This window comes from Apteryx mantelli, chromosome 15 (genome assembly GCF_036417845.1).
Source record: "Apteryx mantelli isolate bAptMan1 chromosome 15, bAptMan1.hap1, whole genome shotgun sequence".
NCBI lineage: Eukaryota > Metazoa > Chordata > Aves > Apterygiformes > Apterygidae > Apteryx > Apteryx mantelli.
The window spans coordinates 8,430,332-8,451,526 of record NC_089992.1 but is presented as its reverse complement, the minus strand read 5'-3'; the positions used below and the strand labels follow the sequence as shown (position 1 = coordinate 8,451,526).

Genomic DNA, 21,195 nt, shown 5'->3' with positions numbered 1-21,195 from the left:
AGTCATAAAAAGCCAAAACAAGCTAGCAAATATCATAAGATTCATGACACATTCATGAGAGGCAGTTCCAGGTACAAACCTCAGACACTTCATTTCAGCGTAGGATATAGGAGAAAAACGCTAACCCCCAGCTTTTCTCCTTGCCCTATGAATAGAAAGGCCAAAGTCCAGGCACAAGATATATTTACTTATTAACTGAAATATTTCCTGTGTCATCTTGGTATATTTAGGCCTTCATTCTTGCATTCCTTTGGGTTATTTCAAAACTTTAAAGAGAAGAAAAATGTTAGAAGTAAAAAGACCTTTTTTTTTTTTAAGATCCAACAGCCAACTATATGTTAGTCTTGCATGTTTTTCTAGACTCAGGTCAAATTCATCATCTTTAATCCTTGGGGACTGTTGTCCTCTGATTTCTTCACTCAACTTCCAAATTGTTTTTCTTAACAGAATTTAAACATTTCCTTCAATACGAAAGGAGAAACTAAAGATGAGACTTCAAAGCAGTTAAAAATATTCCTTCTGAATCATAAGTTGCCAGCGAGGAGGACCCCTATTGTTTCTGCTTTACTTATTTATTGGAAATATTGGCAATCCCAGCAAGAATGGATGCAACTTCAGGAACAGTGTTTGCCTGTTTGCAAGCAGGATGGAGCTCTAATGGTTTTGATCAGTCAAATCAATTGAAAAAATGTCTAGTGGTTAGTGCACACACTGAAATGCTGTTTTCTTCAGATACAGCATGGATTAACATTTAAGAAACAGGTATTTCCTGTTTTTTTCCTACCAGATTGCAACAGTTCAAAAGCAAGCCATATTTTGACCCCTCCTTCTTCCATCTGCTCAAGGAATAAATCTGCTGCTATTGCTTCATGTTGTGAGTTTGACCCAGAGCAAAATGATGGCAATGATTCTCCAGCGTAGGAGCTAACTTGAGTACTAAATTCCTCTCTCCCCAAAGCTTACTGAGCAGAACAGGATAGAGCTGGTTCAGTTCATTTTAGGTATGGACCTGAACCCTGGAGAAAGGCTAATTTTCAGAATCCAGAGATATTCAGAACTGAGGTTCCAAACTCTGCCTCATCTCTAATGCAAAACAGTTTGTATAGTGCTTTGCACACAAAGGGAATATTGCCCAGCTTGACCTCTCTCCAACTTTATGATTGGAAGAAGAATGATACAGAGGAAGCAAGATCTCCAGACTGAAACACTGCCAGAAAATTCCCCCACCGAGCTTAAAATTGAGACACACAATTGGATTTCAACCAATTGAAAGTTTTGGAAAAAAATAGATGATGGCCTAACATATAGGTGCAGCATTATCCCCTTGATTCATTCTGGCAGCTTGATCGGGCTGGTCTCATTAGCTCCAGCGTAGCTATATAAAAATCTGAAAATTCTCTCCAAGGCAAAAAAGAGGTCAATGGAGAGGAACCAGCACTGTGTGTGAGATGTTCCACTGACTGGGTGGTTGCTGCAACCCATTTGTTACTTTTAAGGTGTCCTTTCTTGAGACACCAGTGATGCAACTGCGTGCATGGGTGAACTTGTCCTGCCACTGCTCATCCTACGGACGGTGCAGACCCTGGCCTTGGCTTTCCAGTGCTGTCACTTGTACTCTCTGCTTTTGTTCACTCTCAGCTGGCACTTGCTTCTCTTTCCTCTTGGGAAGCTATTCAGGTTGGGGTCCCCTCAGTAGTTCCACACTTTGAGAAACGATCAAGGAGGCCAGAGTCCTTTTCTCAGGGTTAATCTCGCTTCTAGTTTTCCTTAGGCCTGCAGCATGCCTGCACATATGGTAAACAGCAGCTAAGTGCATTTTAAATAGCCTGGAAGTAGGTCACTTCTGCAGAGCTCTGAAATCCTTCTCTTCTCCATGTTGTCAGACAGAGGAAGACACTGCTGCACTATATTGTGTCTGCAACAAGTTGCTACTGATGTTTTCTCTGGGAGATTAATTTATTTCTCCCCCTCAAGATTTTTTATGCTACCACCACCAGATTTCAGACTTGAGCTTGACTGGGCTTTAATGAATTTTCTACACAGCATGGCCATTGAATACCTCCTGTGTGCTCCTGGAGTAACTTCACTGTTCAGGGATATAAAGTGCATTAATGGTAGGTGGTGCTGTTACTCAGTTACTAAGGCTTAGTTCAAAACCACATTATAAAATTCATCTAGCATCGCTCTCCCTCATGGTACAGTTTCCAGGAGCCAGTATCCATCTTTTCAGCTCAATTTAATCAGCACGGAAAAATGTTACATGTTAGATAGGATATTTATTCATTTGCTACAGGGCTCAGGCAGGGACTACCTCATGCTGTCAGGCTACATACCAAGAGTGCCTGCTTTGGAGTAGAAGTAAATAGAAAAGAAAAATTCAGTCCTTGGTAAGACTCCACCCAAGGGGGAGCTCTGTAAACTTTTCTCCGAAGAGGGAAACCAAAAAGAACTCAGCTGAGACTGTGATACGATAGTGGAAGAAAGGAAGGAATCTGCATAATTTCCTGCAAGTCTGGACCCAAATCAGGGTTCTAAAAGGTTATTTTGCCTGACAACAGATCCACAACAGATTCAGCTCAGTCAAGCCCGTATTAACAGTCTTGGCATGGGAGAACAATGGGGGTGGTCAAGAGGAGGCTGGGACTGAGGACAGTCACCCGAATGGCAAGAGGCACCCACTGGGCTAAGCAGCTGGAGCAGCATGAGGGCTTTAGGGCTGGAGCAGCATGTATTGCTGTGGGTCAGACCTGGGTGCTGGGCTGACCCAGGACCAAAATAACAAACAGTGCAGGAGAGAGCAGCTAGGAAAACTTTCCACATCACACTTGTATGAAACAGTAAATAACTGTCCCCCTAGACTACAGTCTGCCCTTTGCAGATAGCCTGTACAAAACAGTGAAACAGAGAGGAACTAGCAACTTACGTCTTTTCTCTTTAAAAGAAGACACTAAGCAGCCCCTCTGAATATTTTTGATTATCTCAGGTCTTCCAGAGCTGTGAATAAATTGAAATTTCTTCCTTAGTGTTTGCCCATTGCCTCTTCAATAGATACAAGCTTCACCAAGCACCCACACTAAATCTGCCAAAACTTATTTTCCACCATCTGCATAGTAATTGCGCTAGGAGCTGAGTTTAATATCCTTAAATTTCCATTTTGACACGCTGAAAAGCTCCTGGCGCAAAAGGTGCAAGGGGGTTACTTAGTCTCAGGTTACTGACCCAGAATGAAGAGCTCCAAGTACCAGCTTTCCTCTCCCCTCTTGCCCCACCTCGGTGGCTGTGTCAATCAAATATTTCCTATCTCTTCGGCAGAGACAGCTTTCTTATCAGTGGGTCCATCCACCCCGTTCTTCTTTACTCAGGGGTTCTCCTGGGTCCTTCTGTGTTCGTTGTACAGTGATCAGTTGTGGTTATTTTCTTTCCTGCTTCTCTTTGCCATGGACTGCACGTTCCTGGCTCAATCTTCTGTTGTCAGGCAGGCGCTCAGTACCTCCCCACATCAAACTATCAGAAAGCGGCTGTTCTGTGAGATGAGTTTCACAGCCGACCATCTCCCTCTAATGAGGCCAAAGGCCTGGTCTCACCCTGCCCCTAGAGATCCGAACGCAGTTTGAAATTTTGCAGCTTGAGACTATGTCTATTTGTAACAAAAAGGAGGATTTGTTTCTGAGAGGAACACTCCCTCTGCTTCCACCCAAAGAAAGCACCCTTGGATGCTGTGAGGGAAGTTGCTTTACTGGTGGGTGGGGGTGGGAGGGGAGGTCATGGTGTGGATCCTTTACTGGTGAAGACCTGGTTTCTTCATATCTGTGAACTACCTGGCTAAGAAAATATAATTCAACCTAGTCTTGTGTCATTTAGGCTTATATGCAAAACTCATCTCTTTGACTTGGCTTTTCCAAAATACACTGCTAATGCCCACATGCGCTCAGGCACACCTCCATCCCCGATGGAGTTTCCCCAGACTCCCCTTTTGGTAACTTCCAATTGCTTGAGATTAGGTCTCTAGATCCCAAGCTCTTCCGGCCATCCACACTCATTCACTCAGAAACACAAAACCTCCCACAACACCAAAAAAACTCCCACCAGGTACTTTGAGAAAATATGAGATAACCACAACACCAACGCTGGTGGTAAATTAGTCAGGCAACTGATTCAGCTGTAGCACCTCAGAGCAAGTCAAAAGCTTGCGAGGCCTTGCAGGGTGGGTCTGCATCTTGGCATGCCGCTTGGTCCAGCACAACCTGCTGGCCAGCTATTTCTCTGGATGCTCTGAAATGTTTTTTTTGTCAAGCAAATTCAAGAGGATAAATCTGATTTACTGGCAGAGTGATCTGGATGGTAGTGAGACATTGCCAGCTCTCCCATTTCCATGCTGTACACTTCTCCAAGGCATTACCTTGCTGGGAGTGGATCAGAGCTGTCTCTTTTCCTGCAGGGTTCGCTGCATGAAAGCTCATCTTCAGAGACAGGCCAAGCTGTCTCAACATGAGCTTGTGTACAAGCCTGTGGGCAAATGGATGCTATAAAAATGGCTGTCATATGAGTATTGCCCAACTAGGTTTTGGCCCTGTTTGTATGCTGCTGAGAAACAAGTCTGGATATAAATACATTTTTCAGCCTTCCCCAGTGGAAACAGTGCAGCTCAGACATAACATGGAAAAATATTCCTTTTTGTGTTGGATCTTCCTTGTATGTGCACTGAGCATGGCTTGAATGTGGGTTCACATTCACAGAAGGCTTCCGTCACATTAAATAAGGGAGAAACTCCATTAGCACTAGCATGCTGTTATCCTTTATGTAGTCTAGCAACCATGTGGGGAGAACAGCAGACCTTTTGCGAGTTCATTATGTGTGGGTGTCATACAGAACTCCCACAGAAAGCTCTACAGGGAAGAAAACTAGTGTATGAAATAGAGATCTGCAGAGCAGGGACGATCAGAGAGGAGAATTTTGGTCTCAAACTGCAAAATAGATGGAAAGCTGCCCTGTTCCTCAGAGTAGAGGTCAACACAAGCCTTTTCAAAATGCATCTTTTCTTCTAAAGCATGAACAATTTTTTTCTAAGCATGGTGAATTCACCTTGACTGCAGACATCAGACCTTACAGCAGATGGGAACAAAAGAGCCTACACTGTATAGAACAATTTCTTTTTATGGCTTTTTATTTTTATTAGGCTTTAAAAATTATGCAATGCAACAGAAGCATTTAGTTAAAATAAAAAAGTAGTTAGTGTTAAAATAGGCCATAAAACACACTATAACGCTTACATTTTGTTCAAGATTTAATAAACATATGGGCAAGGCAAAAGCTTTGGAGGATTTTGCATTAATACAAAGTATTATTTATTCTTTGTCAAGGGAGAGTTCTTCACTAAGCGTTTTAGAACACATCATTACCCATCAAAAGGAAGAAAACTCTTTAGATTTTTGAAAGTTCAAATAGCTTGTGAAATGTTACAAAAAATAGTGAGTCTCTCATTTTACAAAATCTGCAGTAACTTTTAATGTCAGGAATCACATATAAACAATATCCTCGACAGAAGATTCAGTTTTGGTTTGGAGAACCAAGTACAACAGAACAGCTGAAAACAATGAGGAGCAGACACCAAAACTGACATGAAACAGAAACTGAAGCAGGTTTCTCAAGCGCTTGAGCTGACACAAATGCGTAACTATAGAAATAGGGTTAAAAAAAAAATCTGTGTTTGAAAATGTTCCCTTAACATTGAAAATAATCATTTATTTAAACTACGCATTTTTGTCTACCCATCAAGTTAATAGACAGTACTAACTGTCTATGAACAGTACATGTGTAAAGTGTTACAATTTTGGGATAAGAGGAGACCTTATTACTGTTAAGTTTAGCCCACTCAGAATTCATTGCAACTCCCAGCCTGCCTAAATCAGAATTAACTTTCATGTTCACACAAATCCTGGGAGCCCACTTTTAGGATTCAATTCTCAGAAGCCCCCCTTCACTTTTGCATATACTGTAAGATTTTCCAGAAACATATGGGAAAGCACATCCAGTGGCACAGATGAACATTTAAGCATTCATCTTCCCTGGTACACTTCTGCCCTCTCCCATCGGGTTATGCAGATACTTGAGTTCACATATAACCCCGTGGCACGAATAAATGCTGCTCCTACCTTTGCACAAATTGGAAACAAAGTGCACCTATCTAATGTCTGCGCTGCTGCAGTTAGGAAGACAGAGGAACAGATTATTCAGGGATTTCCTCTTTTCTTCATCTGTATGCATGCTGCATATTGTATGGTACTCTAATATTGGGACCAAAATTTTTATTATGCAAACTTAGTGTGACTATCAAGCTCTCGCTGAGCATTAACAAGCTCTGAAAGTTACTATTAAATGTGTCACTTTAACTTCAAACAGAAGCTTATGTATTTTTAATTAATAAGTAGACATATATGAACATAGCAGAGACTGCCATTAACTATCTTATCAGGTTAGGGAAGGGCAGGAGTTCTTCCCGAGCACTGGCTGTGAGAGCATATTCTCCTTTCTAAACTTGGAAACCAGTGTACAGTCACGTGCATAACAAACAAACACCAGGCTGTGGCTCTAGAGGAGAGGGCACACTTAATTAGACCTTTCATTTCACCCATGTGTCTGATCTCAACCTTCTCACTCCCATAATTTTGTTTTTTTTTTCTCTCTTGTTCCCATCCACATCTGGAACCAAGGGTGAATGTAGGAGGGGTGACGTGGGCAGGAATTGCAGGGGACGGTAACATGCTTCAGCTGGCTCATACATAAGAACAAAGAAGCCAGCTGATGGCTCTCAAAGGCTGTAATGTACAGCCCGAACATGGAAAGGAACTGGTGGTTGCATCCTCACAGCGTTAGTTACTCTCCATCCTCTGGGACAGCGCCTCATCTGCTGTACACGGGAGCAGGCCACGGAGATTATTTTGTTACAGGATTATTTAGTTTACAAGATCCACCTTCTAACCTTCACATCCTCTGAAAAACCATCTTCATTCCCATAGTAAATTGTCTTGGTTAGCTGTGACACAGATGCTTGTCCTCCCTTGACCATATAAACAGTGATTTGGTATCCAGGCCCTTTCTTCATGGAAACTGGAACACCTGCAGCCCTCCTGGCTTTGATCCAAAATAGCCAGGGCTACTAACCTGTTGGGCACTGTACCCAGCATGTGCACTTCCTCTGGTCTTTGAGGACCAGGAAAAAGATCTGAAGAGAAACAAAAGGATGGCTATCTTTAATATGAGCTGTTGCTGGAAAGGTGGGATAAGCTGATTACAGTGCACTCAAGGTAAAATTTTAAATAATAGACAGAGCACTCAGAGCCATATCAGGATGCTTTTTCACTGTTCACGCATCAAAAGGAAGTAAATGCATTAAATAAATGTATTTGGAGGGTGAAGTATATTGAGCTGGTAAATGGATACAATCTGATACCATGCAAATTCAGATCAAGTAGCAGGAGATGATATTGCTTACAGTTATTAGCATGCTGCAGTGCCTCTAGCTAAAGACTGCAGTGGAAGAAGGCTGTTCCTATTCCTTCCCACCTTTGCCACTGGGCTTTGTTAGTTATTTCTTAAACCCTGCTGCCTTTCAGATCTAGACTGGAACCCAAAATAAAGGGGGAATTTGCTCTTTGCTCTGATCCTAGTATTTGTAGTTCAAGGTCATATGTGCTCTTCTAAGCAGGTTCCTCAGTGCCATTTGATGTATATCAGCTCTAAAACTAGAAAAAAAGGAAGATCCCTAGATCCTTAACTGAAAACAGAAAGCATCATTAGCTCAAACTCTCTAAGCTCCTGTAGGTTACAGACCATTCAGTTCCACCCTAGTACTTCTGTTGAGTACAGAGATTTGTGCCTGGCTAAACTGTCCAGGTGTCTGGTCTTAAAACTGAAGAGATCTTTAGATGAAGAAACTACAACTTCCCTTGAAAGTTCGTTCCAGTGGTTAATTGTCCTCATTAGCAAATTGTATGCCTAATTTCTCATTTGAATTTGTCTGGCTTCAGCTTGCAGTCATTGAATCTTGCTGAGCTTTTCTGCACTAGATTAAAGGAGCCTTTTAACACTAGTTATTTTCTTCTCATGAAGGTATTTATACGCTCAAGTTAAGTCACCTTTCACTCTTTTGTTTGATGAACTAAACAGATAGAGCTTTGTATGGCTTTCATTATATGATATTTTGTCAAGACATTGAGTCACTTCTGGATGTCTGGATGCGCTCCCTCTGATTTTTCAGATTATCAGGTTAATAATGTAGGCATTTAGGTCTAGATTCAATAACATAAATCCACCTATCATTTCTTTCTGGTTGGCTGTAGGACTTCAGAGGCACCTACTCAATAGATACTTCCTCAGTCCTCCTTGATTTTACATTTACTTCTTGTTGTAGATAATTTCTCACTGCATCACACTAGGTGTTCATATTATTTGTTCACTCACTTCAAGATTCCTTTGCAGTCCCTGCTTTCCTGGAGACACTGCCGGTTCTGTAGGTTGGGCTGCAATCCTTGCTTCTAAGGAGGTGTTACCTGCCATATACCTGTGTTAAAAGAGGATGATAAAAAGGCAGATAACAGAATCAGAGTAAAGACTGGGTGTGGGGGAAAGTAGTGTAAAAAGAAACATCAGAGATGAGAGGGGATGAGTCACTTCACAGATTAGGAGCAACTGGCTGAATATTAGCCCAGTTCAGCTGATTCAGCTGACAGTCATATCTCCGCCTCAGAGATCACCACTGGCCCATCTTGACATGTTCAGAGGAATCTAACATGGCCAACAAGCTTCTCTCTCTTGTGAACATCAACCCTTGCAGCTTCAAGCAGGCCAAGAGCTATGTGGCTTTGTCAATCCTGAATGTAGAAATCCCAAACAATGTCCAATATGTTGAAAATGCCCCACCCTGCTCTGTATTCCCAAAGGCTCAGAGAATACAAATACCCTTCATGCACACATGCCTAAACCAACACGCTGAATCACATGTTTGTTGAAGCCATACAGCTAATTAGTAGGCTGACATATTTCTGACTGCAGGCCAGATGCCTGTTGGGGAGAAGGAATGCATACTCAGAGTGTGGGTATTTATATATGTCTGTATCTAGGCTCAAAAGGGTTAAGGAAATAGAGTCCCTCACACCCTCCTGTATAGAATTTAAGTTGTCAAACCAAGAAACCACTTTAGATTTGCTCTGATAACCGTTTAATTCCTGGTTATTTTTCTCTGACACATGCAGCCTGCTGGTGCCAATTATGTAGGTTGTATTTCTGACAACTTTGCTGTGATATTGCCTTTAATAATTCATATGAACAAGTTTAATATGCTTACTTGCTGCTGGTGTGTGTGTTTGTGTGTGTGTGTGTGTGTGTGTGTGTGTGTTGTCTCTTTCCCATTTTTGAAGCCATTTAAGCAAAGAAATCTTATGTAAAACACTTTGGGGAATTAAGTTATCATCATAAGTCTAATGAAGAAAGGGAAATCTAACCCAGAGAGAGGGACATCAGTACTGCAAGTTGCCTAAACACTAATGTTGAGAAAGCTAGTAAGTTTTAAGGGTGTCTTTTCCCAGGAACAATAAGCAGGAATTTAAGTCAGGCACACTTGGACCCATTGGTTTAAGCTTTCGTATCTTATGAACACTTGCAAAACCAATAAGAACTGTGAGTACAGAGAGAAAATACATATATATATTCATATATATTCTTTTATATATCTATATCTATCTATCTCTCTCTATATATACTGTACATGAATCACATTTATATAATAGTGCTCAGGGAAGGATTCCAAACTGGACAGGAAGAGGCAACATATTGAAAAGGATAATGATATTCCTCCTGTTGCACGGTCACAGACATTTGTTAAAAACAAATAATTTATATAGATCTTTGCACAGGGTAATGGTTACATGGGGAATCAAATCTCTCAAACAGGATGGTTAGTCACTCTCCAGAGGGTGATGAGAATCTCAGTTGTAAGAGTCCTTGCAGTGGCGTATTTAGTGGCTGGATCAGCTGAGACTCCCTCAACTGCTGTTCTGCTGAATTTTTACAATCCACGTGACCACTCCAGTATATGCATGATCCATTGCTTATTGATTATCTTACTGATTATCATACAAAACATCTCCTAGCTACCTTAACTATGTACAAAAGACCTGTCCTATGTGACCATGTCTGCATCTGCAGAAACAGTTTCTACTGACTATTTACAAGCATCTTCACTAGGTACAGTTTGGTCAGTTCTGCCAGTCTCTGTGCTGGAACACAGCAGCCTTTAAGCAGTGGTGGAAAATGGGCAGCTGGTGGGAGAAAACCATAGAAAGAGAGACCACAACCAGCAGAAATGGAATGGAGAAGCTATTTGACTAAGCAAGAATATGGCCACTACAGAACCTTATTTATTTCAGAAATGCAACACACTATTTAAGATCCCCAGCCAGTCAGGGGCTCAGTTTTATAACTTACCATGCTGACAGAACTACAGAACTTCCAGCAAAATATCAATGCATACACTAAGCAGTGAATGTAGGGGAAAGCAACTTCCCCCCCACCAGGGCTTTCTCCTGAGGTATGTTTAGAGTCACACTAGACTTTTTCCTTCTATAGAGACTCTGAAATCTAATATTGCACCCACTCCACAGGCTGGGCCAAATCCAGCAACAGTGGTATTGTCTACTTTACAATGAGCATCTTAATAAGGGACAATTAAATATTCATTTAGGAACTCATGGAACCAACTCACAAGGGAGCTCCACCCTCCTAAAAAGCCCTATTCCATCAATAATTGTCTTACTCATGCAAAACATTTGTCTCTCAAAATTAAGGCTCTAATCCTAGTCTCCACAACAGCTAGTAGAGTTGGGATGGGTAATTCACATATCTGTATTTCTCTCTCCCTCCTCATCAGTGTCTAGGGTTATTGATAGTACAAAATGGTAAGGAGAAGGCCACTAATTCTCTCTGAGGTTATCTCCAGCTGGATAGAAAAACCTCTGATTGGCTTCCAAAGAGGGGAAGAAAAGGACAATCCAAAAAAAAAGATGGAAGTAGGAAGACATTTTGGAAGCATGAGGGGCCGTATACATACATTAAATTTCCTTTATTCCAGCTATAGTAATAAAATTACCAATATACTGCTACTTCATCTCCAGTTCATTGGATTCTTCTTTGATGGGCAGTTAGTCGCAAAGGATCCCTTTCATGATGGGAGGAGAGTGAGAAAGAGATTCTTTGTCTTCAGAAAGAAACCATTTCTGCTTTTGAACTACTTCCTTCAACACTGATAAAAAAGGCCTTTCATCCTCCTTTAAGTGCATCCATTTTAAGCTGGAGTCAGTCAGCCTTTCAAATTTAACACAACTCGATCAAAACTGAGTTAGCCTTGGCAACTGCATATAACTAGGATTTGATGTTAGATTAAGGAATAGGAGAAAAGTACAATGAGAAAAGTTCTCTGACTCTTTAAATATTCCTGCAGGAAGCATTCAGGCACCACCTCAGCTTTTCCGCAACTCGAATGAGAGGGAAAGACAATACAATGTAGCTAATCATTTAGACTGGGAAGGATATGCTGACTCGGATGCCCTTCTACAAGAGTCCCACTGATTTTAGCGAGCTATTTGTGAGAGTACAGCTAATGCTGAAAGCTGCTGGATGTAACTAGAGATGCAAGAATTCTGCTTATCCCATATCTGTGTGGTAAAATCACATTTTCCTCATGGTGCTTTTACCCGCTACTGGGACTGAATGCATCACGGCACAAATACATCAGCTATAGGACTAAGAAATCATTTTAGCTGTTGCATCTGAGTAGGCCTTGGCTTGTCAACGTGTCAAGACTGTAAACCACTGGTGTAAATAGGCATGATTTGGGGACAAGAAGCCTGACTTGTGAAAAACAGTAGTCATTATGAGACACCCACTTATTTCTACATATAGACCACCATATAGCCACCTAACAATTCCTGGATGCTTCCAGCTTCATCCTAAGAGGCCTTATTTTTCTCAGATAACATTTTAAAACAGCTCAAGTGCAGACAGTTCTGTAAAGTCATACATAAAGTCTTAGCATAAGAGGAAAATCAAATTCACGATGTCTTTCTCTTCTTATAACCCATATGCTGAAACCAATCTCCTGAGACATCTCATCCCACCCTGTTGTACCACTAGCCAAATTTATCCTGGTCACTTTCTCTTCTTTAAAGTATTTTATTGCAGAGAGTGGAGAAATATTACAGAGAGAAAAAAGAGGCTTATTTGCAGAAACACAAATAACTTTGCAATCTAGTGTTGCAATATCAAATTATGAGTATAATAGCCTGGGATATTTCAACTCATAGAGTAATTTCCTGATGGTCTTTCAGAAAATTTGTAGAAAAATTGTGCTCCTTAGGTTTTCTTAGAGGGGTTGGTAATATTGCTGCTGCAAGAATCCATGTATTTGAGACCTCAGTGACTCCTCTCATCCCTATTGTCTATGATGTGCTTCTTAAGACAAATACCACACAGAAGGAGCTAAACCAATTTCCTGTGCTTTAGAAGTAATCTACTAAACCTTTCTTTAAGAATGGCTAGCACTTACATTTTTAGTGACAGAAATCTCTTCAGTGCCCAAGCTACAATTTTGTTGCAGATTCCACTGTAGGTTGTATGTATTTACAAGGGTGGAGATAATCATATATTAAGGTTGCCGCCTGAATTATCATGTGTTTTTCTTATTTATGTGGCCAATTCCTCCACTAAAAAGTGGTTCCCAAATCATGGTCTCTAAGGTAATCCTGAAATCACAACTTCTAAACCACAAGTTCTAAACTCCTGTGTCTCAGAAATCCTTTAATGCATTTCAACTAAACCAGAGATTTCCAAAGGAGCAATGGGTACTGCAGCTTCAGCTAACTGCCCTGGTCATATCGCGCTTACTAGAAGGGGCCAAGCTGATTGCTGGCGTAAGAAGAGATATTTTCTTTAATTTGCACTTGACATGCTTTATTTGGGAGAACAGTCCCAACTGCAAAAATGTGGACAGTGAGAAGGAGAGAAAAGTCCCAGTCTATCTGGAGGGGCTCTGGCGTCATCTCTATTTCATTGCTGAGATTTGAGAACAAAATATAGCTTTTAAAGGTGTGTCTACACTGTAATCATGAGAGCTGACAGCAGCAGGTCTCAGTCCATAGGGAGACTGCCTACAGTAACCAGGTACTTCTTTTCCACCTTTCTGACTCCTGATCCTTCCAGAAGCAGAGCTTGGCCAGCTTGGTGCCTGCAGCTGTCAATCCAGCTGCCTGACAGGCACATGAGTGATGTACTAGCAGCGACTGCCATCTTGTGGGCAACCAAACCATATAGCTTGAACATCCAACATGAACAGCCCTAGAAGTAGAAATCAGTCACGGTGAGGAAAATATTCAGCTGTGGCCCTGTTTCTCAGCTTGCTTAAACCTGTTCAGCGTTTGTCTGTGGCACAAAGCAGATAGAAAGGTGGCTTGAGGAGACAGCTGAGAACTTGCTGGTGCAAAGGTAGGAAGCACAGAGAAGTCAATCCACACTATGATCCTCACCTCATGCTTCAGTACAGTGTGGATGGAGTGACCAGGGAAAGTGAGGCTTGGGACTGAGTACCCTCACCTCCTAAAACAGTGCAGTGCACCCAGTGTAACACAGGTGATCATCCAGGCTCCCAGAACTCACTCTCTGAGCAAATGCTCTCTCCTGAATTCCTAAGATCAAGCATGAAGGAAAAAAGTCACCTCTGCTATAGTCCAGCCAAAGTTGCACTGATTGTCGAATTTCCCATCTTCAGATGTTGACTTAGTGTATCTTTCTCCTACTTCATTAGCTATCCAAAATGCAAGGTTTATAATATAACAGTCCACTTTGAGTTCAGGCAGGTGAAGACCCTGGATGTCTTTTAGACAGAGGTACCTCAATGTCACGAAACCAGCATGGATGTATGGCAACAGTCGTTACCAAATTCACATTACCACTGTTCTCCAAGGCTCAGCCAGTACCAGGGTCTCATTGTGCCAGGTGCCAGCACATTTCAAGACACAGCCCTTAATATGGAGTGTGAGACCTCCACCCTGAAAAAAATACTCCTATTTTAGATTTTTCAGTTAAATAGAGAAGTAAGTCTTAAATCTTTGCAAGATTGGGCCTAGGAAGATTAACCTGCTATTGTTTTTCTTTTCTAATGGCTCTCACATTTCAGTGGCTTCACTGAATAAAGGTGAGATACTTAATTAGTGGCACATTTCATAGTACTTTGGCTCCTTTTTGCTTCCAACTGCAACTGCCTATGCACTGCAGTTTGCAGCATCCTCCATCTACACTGTCCAAGGAGATCGACAGTCATTCCGCACTTAAGGCAGGTCAACATGAAAAAACATAGCTGAGTAAATCACAGCACAGAAAGGTTAAGTGACATGCCCAAAGTCATGTAATGAGTCATTGGCACTATGATACAAAGGACCCCACTGCCATAATCGTGTAATACATTCCCATCTACTCCCCATAACATCCAAACCAAATTCTGCCATAAGGGATATCAGTGCAACCTCATTAAAATCAATGAGGTTGCACGGGATAGAATTTGGTTGGCTCGCATTCTATAGCATTTGTAGATCTTTCTTTACAGGCGGTTTAGCTGCAATTACCCTTCAGTGCTGAGCCAAATGCATATGTGATAAAAGCCACTCTGGGTAACATCCATAAACATGACAGAAAGGGATCAACTTTAAAATGTTTTTAATACATGCATTCAAGTTTTCTTCCACCAAGACTCACATCAGAGGACTTTTGCTTTCTTTGAGCTGCTTCCCCAGTTTGGTTTCAATAAACCTAAACACTTTAATTTGTAAAAGGTTCTTCAAGTCCTCAAGAGTTTAGTAAATTGCATCTCTGTTGCAGCTCTCCTGGTGAAGTCCATCTCCCCATCACATTTCCACTCTAAGCACCTCCTTTGCCTCCCTGCAACTCCACAGCCTTCATCTCCTCTCCTACTTGCAGTCTCTCATGGCCAGCTTCAGCTCTGCAGTGAACTGGTTCAGCCCAAGTGGAAATGAGAAACATTTGTACAGCTTCTGGTAGGGCTAAATTTGAACTCATATTTCTCAGCCAGGCACAGTTAAAACCTCCTGCTTCCTACATGGTTCTGGGAAAATCCTGACCCTGCTGAAGTCAATTGGAAAATTAGCCTAAACCTCAAAGGAGGAGTTAATCCTGCAGAGCAAAAACCTGTTTTAAGGTTTTTGATGTCATTTGCCAGGACTGGGGTTGTCCATTTTCCTCGCTAGACCTGTCAAGCTCATCATTGTCTACCTTGACTGCTATCCAACAGCACCAGGAGACAATGCAGACAGCTTACAAGCCTGCTCCACTTTAATTCAAATCATTTTAATTCCTCCTTTCCCTCATCCTTTCAGAAGGCATTGGTCCCACACCACTGCTTCTTCACAGTGTTTCTTGTTTTCTCTGAAAGGGTATTGTGTTAACAAGCCCACTATGCGAGCTACACGTTCTTGCTATAGGTGCATTGATGCTTTCTTGACAGGCAGAGGTTCATTTGAATGATTCTTCTGTACACATCAGCTGTAAGACAATTTGCCATTCTGTATGGGGAAAATAAGACATTGCAAAATGGTGAAAGCATGTGAAAATGGAGTCTAAGAACCCTGTCCTCCCTGCAGCTTCTTCCCAGTGGGGAAAGTTAGCCTGGGAACATACAAAATGTAATGGAGAGATAAAATGGTTTCTAATGCATGACTGGAATAAAGCAGCATGACACAGTTAGCTTGGTGTTGCATTCTGATCAGTGAGATGGCAAAGGCATGCTTCATTTAGCCCCACAGCACTCACTGTGTGACAAATACGAAAAGATATGTGGAAGGGAGAGGAAGAGAAGGCCGGTCTTCCGGTCCAAAAGACCTCTACAGACCCTGCTGTACAAGCAAGAGGCATCCTGAATAGAAACCCAAATGAGCCTGAGGAATATTCATACACTCTTAATGTACCATGACTGCTGCCTACCAGCTCCAGATAAGTTGGATTAATAAACTGCCTTTCATTTGTGACACCTCAGCATGAATTTTGCATTAGGCTCAATTCAGTAAAGTTCACAAGTGACATGGTTCCCTTTATGACAATCCTTTTCAATTGTTTTTTGCACTGAGATGTCATAAAGATGTTTGAGCTGCTTCTGGCAGGGAACTGTCTTTTATTTTGAAAAAGAGCTTTTATAACCTACTCATGCCTATAGCACTCTTGAATTAAGTTGGAAGGCAGACTCCCTAGTCCGTTTATACTATTAACAAGACAGGCATTTTTTAGTGTCAATGAAAGTGGTTAGGTGCTTGCTTCAATGCTGGGCTTGTCACAGTGGAAAATTTCAATGCACTGGGGATGTGGTTGATTAACACACGCAGCAGACATGAGGTGATAAGATCAGCAGACCCTTTTGGAATTATTAATGCAATGCAAGTAGATCGTGTCCACCCATTAGAGCTTACATTGCACTCACTGAATTTATCAGACCATCTTCAGGAAGACATGAAGTTGTTCTTCCTTAATGGATAAGCAAATGGTATGGCTGATCTGTGTCCAGATTCTACAAGAAGAGATAAAAATGGATGGATGGAGGGATGGATGGATGGATGGATGGATGAATGGATAGAGGGATGATCTGATTATGAGATGTGTTTATCTCTTGATGATGAACATTAATTAGCTACCAGTTCTCTCAGCAGCGCCTACTCAGGCCAGGGATCATTTGAAGGATGGATCTGGATTGAAATTAGGGGAAAAGGTAGGGTATGGGTTAGGGGATTATTCAATGTTACAGGTTGGGTTTAGAATTTGACTGCAGCCTGTCAAAGTAACAGAAAACAAAGAAGGCTGGCTGATTTACATTCCTAAACTGAGATGCTGGCTCAGAACCATTAGACAGAACCCATTCCTGTGAAACCTTATATAACTTATCTAAAGTCACCCCCTGAACAGTTTCATATATGAAATGGGAAAAATACTGTAATAATATTCTTTTCTCTCACCCTTTGTCTTTTATGCCTCTTTAGACAATATGTCCTTCAGAGAAGCAAATGTCTCTTACTGTGCACAGTCTTGATCTCACTTGGGGTATCAGACATACTCAAACACATCTGCATGGGCTGCAGAGACAAATCTGGCTTAAGCATGCAAAGACCCATGATCTCCTCGCTCTTTGGAACTCCTGCCATTTACTCCAGACTGCATGAAAGGGAGCTTGGTGCCATACTACAATCCCAAATCTGTTCTAGCTTCACCCTGCCCCTCAGCATAAACTGGGGGCAGATTTGAGGACTGCTGGGTGGAAGGGAAAGAAATTTTCTAGAAGACAGGCTCAAAGTGGCTCTACAGATCCTTCCCTTCCCCATGAAATTCTCAAAGCATAAGGAAACAGGGACCTCGAAATGATGTAATCCCCTAGATGACCCTGAAACATCTCAGCTTAAATATATGGAAGACATCCTGGAGAGAGTAGGCAGCTTTCACCCATGTCTACTTTGGATGGCTGCTTCGCTGTGTTTCATAGTTTCAATTTAATAAACCACAAGTTGGTTCTGTAGCTTATTCCAAATAAACCATCAAAACCTGCATACTACCTCAAAAGCGATCTGGAAAAGAGATTCTCTAGTTATATAAAATGTATTGCAATTATTTTTGCTTCTGTATTGACAAAGCCAGGTGTCTTGGTTATTGCTGCATTCAGAGAAGGAGGAGAAAGCAGCACATCTAAAAATGGCTAAAATCAGCTTTTCTTTGCATAATAAAGACAGGACTTCAGGGATATCTATACAATTTAGTCTGACTAGCCCCCCTTGCAAAGGGGGAAATTTCTCCTTTCCCACCCGGGGCAGAGCTCCGCTTTCCGGCTTATCATGTATCAAGCCTTAATACCACGATTTTGCATGTTCAATGCCAATTCTCTCTTGTTGAGATTTCAAGTAGGGAACATTTGGAGGGGAAGAGGAGATTATTTGAACTATCAAAGAGCTAAGGCTTCACACAAGGCTCAGGAGAGTGGATTGATACAATCAGGAATTATCAGCTATAGGAAGAAAAGGGATGCATGAACCCAGGAGACCTTTCTTGGCTCTGGCAACTTTACAAAAGCCTGATCCAGTAAACCCTTGTCCTTCCAAATCAGCCACAGACCTTTCCATTACGAGGGACTCCTTCCCTCCCTCCCTTAGAACCACCATCCTATGGTTGCTGTGCTGTTTCCATAACAACATTTAATTAATTTAAAACCCGCTGCACAGTGCAGGTAGCATCTGCTACGAACATTTAACAAGAAATAAAAGCAAGAGTTCAGGCAGCAAAAGGCCTCGCTCCGATCTCAAGTGTGTTTACAACAGGGGCGTTGTGCCTGCGCACCAAGGAGGGGAAGAGATGCTCTGGCTTTTAATTACATGAGAAGTACACAGCGGATAATTAAAAAGGAGCAGAGTCCGGAGCAGTGCGAGCTTCCCAGTCCCTGATCAGCACCAGGCGCGTGTGTGTGGGGGAGGCCTTCGATAGCCTTCGATATCGCCAGGCTGGCTCTCTGCCTGCCGCGCCAGCTGTCCCCACTGTCTTCTGCGACCCGCCGGGAGGCCGAGAGAGGCAGGAGCTGAATATTTCGGATTGACACACCGCGCACACCGCCTCGGTGCTGCCCCCGGGGCCTCGGCGCTGCTCCCCACAGCCTCGGTGCCTCACGGCGCCTCAGCGCCTCAGGGCGGGGCGCGGCTTCCCGCGCGGGCCCCGTTGCCATGGCAACGGCGGGGCCCGGGCGGCAGCGACACCCGCGGGCACCACTCCGCTGCCCCCCGCTGCCTGGCCCGGTGCCAGCCCTTGGGTCCCCCACGGTTCCACGGCTGGTGTCAGCCCTTGGTCCCCCGCGGTTCCACGGCCCGGTGCCAGCCCTTGGGTCCCCCGCGGTTCCACGGCTGGTGTCAGCCCTTGGGTCCCCCGCGGTTCCATGGCCCGGTGCCAGCCCTTGGTCCCCCGTGGCTCCACGGCCCGGTGCCAGCCCTTGGTCCCCCGCGGTTCCACGGCCCGGTGCCAGCCCTTGGGTCCCCCGCGGTTCCACGGCCCGGTGCCAGCCCTTGGGTCCCCCGCGGTTCCATGGCCCGGTGCCAGCCCTTGGTCCCCCGTGGCTCCACGGCCCGGTGCCAGCCCTTGGGTCCCCCGCGGTTCCACGGCCCGGTGCCAGCCCTTGGTCCCCCGCGGTTCCACGGCCCGGTGCCAGCCCTTGGGCCCCCGCGGTTCCACGGCCCGGTGCCAGCCCTTGGGCCCCCGCGGTTCCACGGCCCCAGCAGGGCGAGGCCAGCTGGCGTGGCGGGGCTGGCTCTGCTCGTGGGGAGCCCTTCTGGGATCTCCTGGTGAAGTGTGACAGATAGCTGCAGACTGCAGTTATGGCTAGGCATTAAAAACAAATGGTTCTCATCATTTATATGAACTGCAGATGTGCGGAGACTTTTCTACTGGTAAATTCTGAGCTGTAAATGGATCAGATATCTGATTTTGTGGTTTCTAGTGATAACAAATCCTCTATATTTTTGCTTTTTCTGGCAGAGCACCTTCACAGCATAGTGTTTCCAGGAAGCTAGGAACAGATGAGAAGATACCTACATATAGAGCAGTGCTCTCCCCTTGAGCCACCGGATCCCTCTTCTGCTCGCTTTGGTTTCATTGTTAGTCTGGTTTAATATGAAAGTACCCCAGAAGTCATCTCAAACAAGGCCCCCTCGGTAGTCGGTGCATACACATTCTGCGAAGCCCTGGGGATCACAGAGGGTTTGAGGTAAACGTCTCCGATTACCCTACGCCCTCCAGGATGACAGCATTTCCCAAGGCCTCCTCCTCCTCCATTTTGACCATGAGAAGGAGTGAGCTAACCCTTGCTTTTTTGGTCAAGTAAAGCTTCCTTGGACGGCAGCAGGGTTCCTTGTACTGGTAAAGGCAGTGGCTCTGGTCCCTGGTTTGTTGGCCCAAGGCTATAAGCAGGATGGACACAGTCAATTAAACAGGTGGCAAGGACTAGTGTTGGAAATAGCCTGTTATTATTTCCAAAAATCAGGAAACAAAATGAAATGGCAAACTCTGGAAACTCTGGCATTCCTAGAAGGAAGGGGGAGCAGGCACCTGCCCTACCGGACACCTCCGAAAGGTGGTGATGCCTGGACCCGGCTCTAAAGGCCATGCATTTCCCGGTGGCCTCAGCTGGTGCCTCTGAAAATGCATTAAAAGACAGAGAACATCTGTCTCCCCTCAGTATATATGGTTTTCACTCACGTCCCTCAGGCTTTCTGGTCTCTTGTGGGAAGATAAGAGAAGCCATAAGCTTCAGGAGATCCCCACCACTGTTCACACCAAGTCTTCAGCACTTGAAGAAACACGTTTCAGTCCCTGGGTTGTGAAAAGGACTTTCTCTGGGTGTCAGAACTTGAGTTTTATCCTGGGTTTTAAAATGAACCTCTTGTTTATCTCAAGAACCTTATTGCAGAATTTCTCATCTATTCTAGTTGTTCTCTCATGTCTGCTACCTGTTATCTGGGTAGGTTCCTCTCCTGACATGAGAAAAAACTTTTTCACTGTGAGGGTGACAGTGCACTGGAACAGGTTGCCCAGAGAGGTTGTGGAGTCTCCTTCTCTGGAGATATTCAAAACCCGTCTGGATGCAATCCTGTGCAATGTGCTCTAGGTGACCCTGCTTGAGCAGGGGGGTTGGACTAGATGATCTCCAGAGGTACCTTCCAGCCTCAGCGATTCTGTGTGATTCTGTGAAACTTAATCCTCGTATCTGTTAAAAGGAAGTAATTCATTCAATGAGAATTTTTACAGTGAACAATTTTTGTATAGAAAGTGGATTTTGAGTGGAAATATATATATATAAATAACAGTTCTTGTTAGAATTCTTCCACTTTAAAAAATCGAAGAAATTTAAACCACAGAAAAATTTCAATAATGGAATTTAGAGCTAGTAGCTGAAAACAGAGTTTCTGGTTGTCACAGAAATCCAGCAAAAGGTCAAAGGAAGATTTCATTAATGCTGCACTTCATTTTCTTCAAGATTTTCCCTGGTGTGGAGAAGACAGGGGGAGGGGAAGAAAGGGAACTTTCCCATTCAGATGCAACAATATCTGCTCTCCCAGGGCCCTG

General features: G+C 43.3%; 1 protein-coding gene across 1 annotated transcript in view; it reads right to left on the bottom strand.

Moving 5' to 3' along the window:
- AGBL1 (AGBL carboxypeptidase 1) overlaps positions 1–19,905 on the bottom strand; it is a 356,032-nt gene extending 336,127 nt beyond the window's left edge. The window contains exon 1 of the mRNA XM_067305788.1: positions 19,856–19,905. Within this exon, the coding sequence (XP_067161889.1) occupies positions 19,856–19,905 (50 nt within the window). The remainder of the gene's footprint in view (positions 1–19,855) is intronic.
- Positions 19,906–21,195: the final 1,290 nt, after the last annotated feature.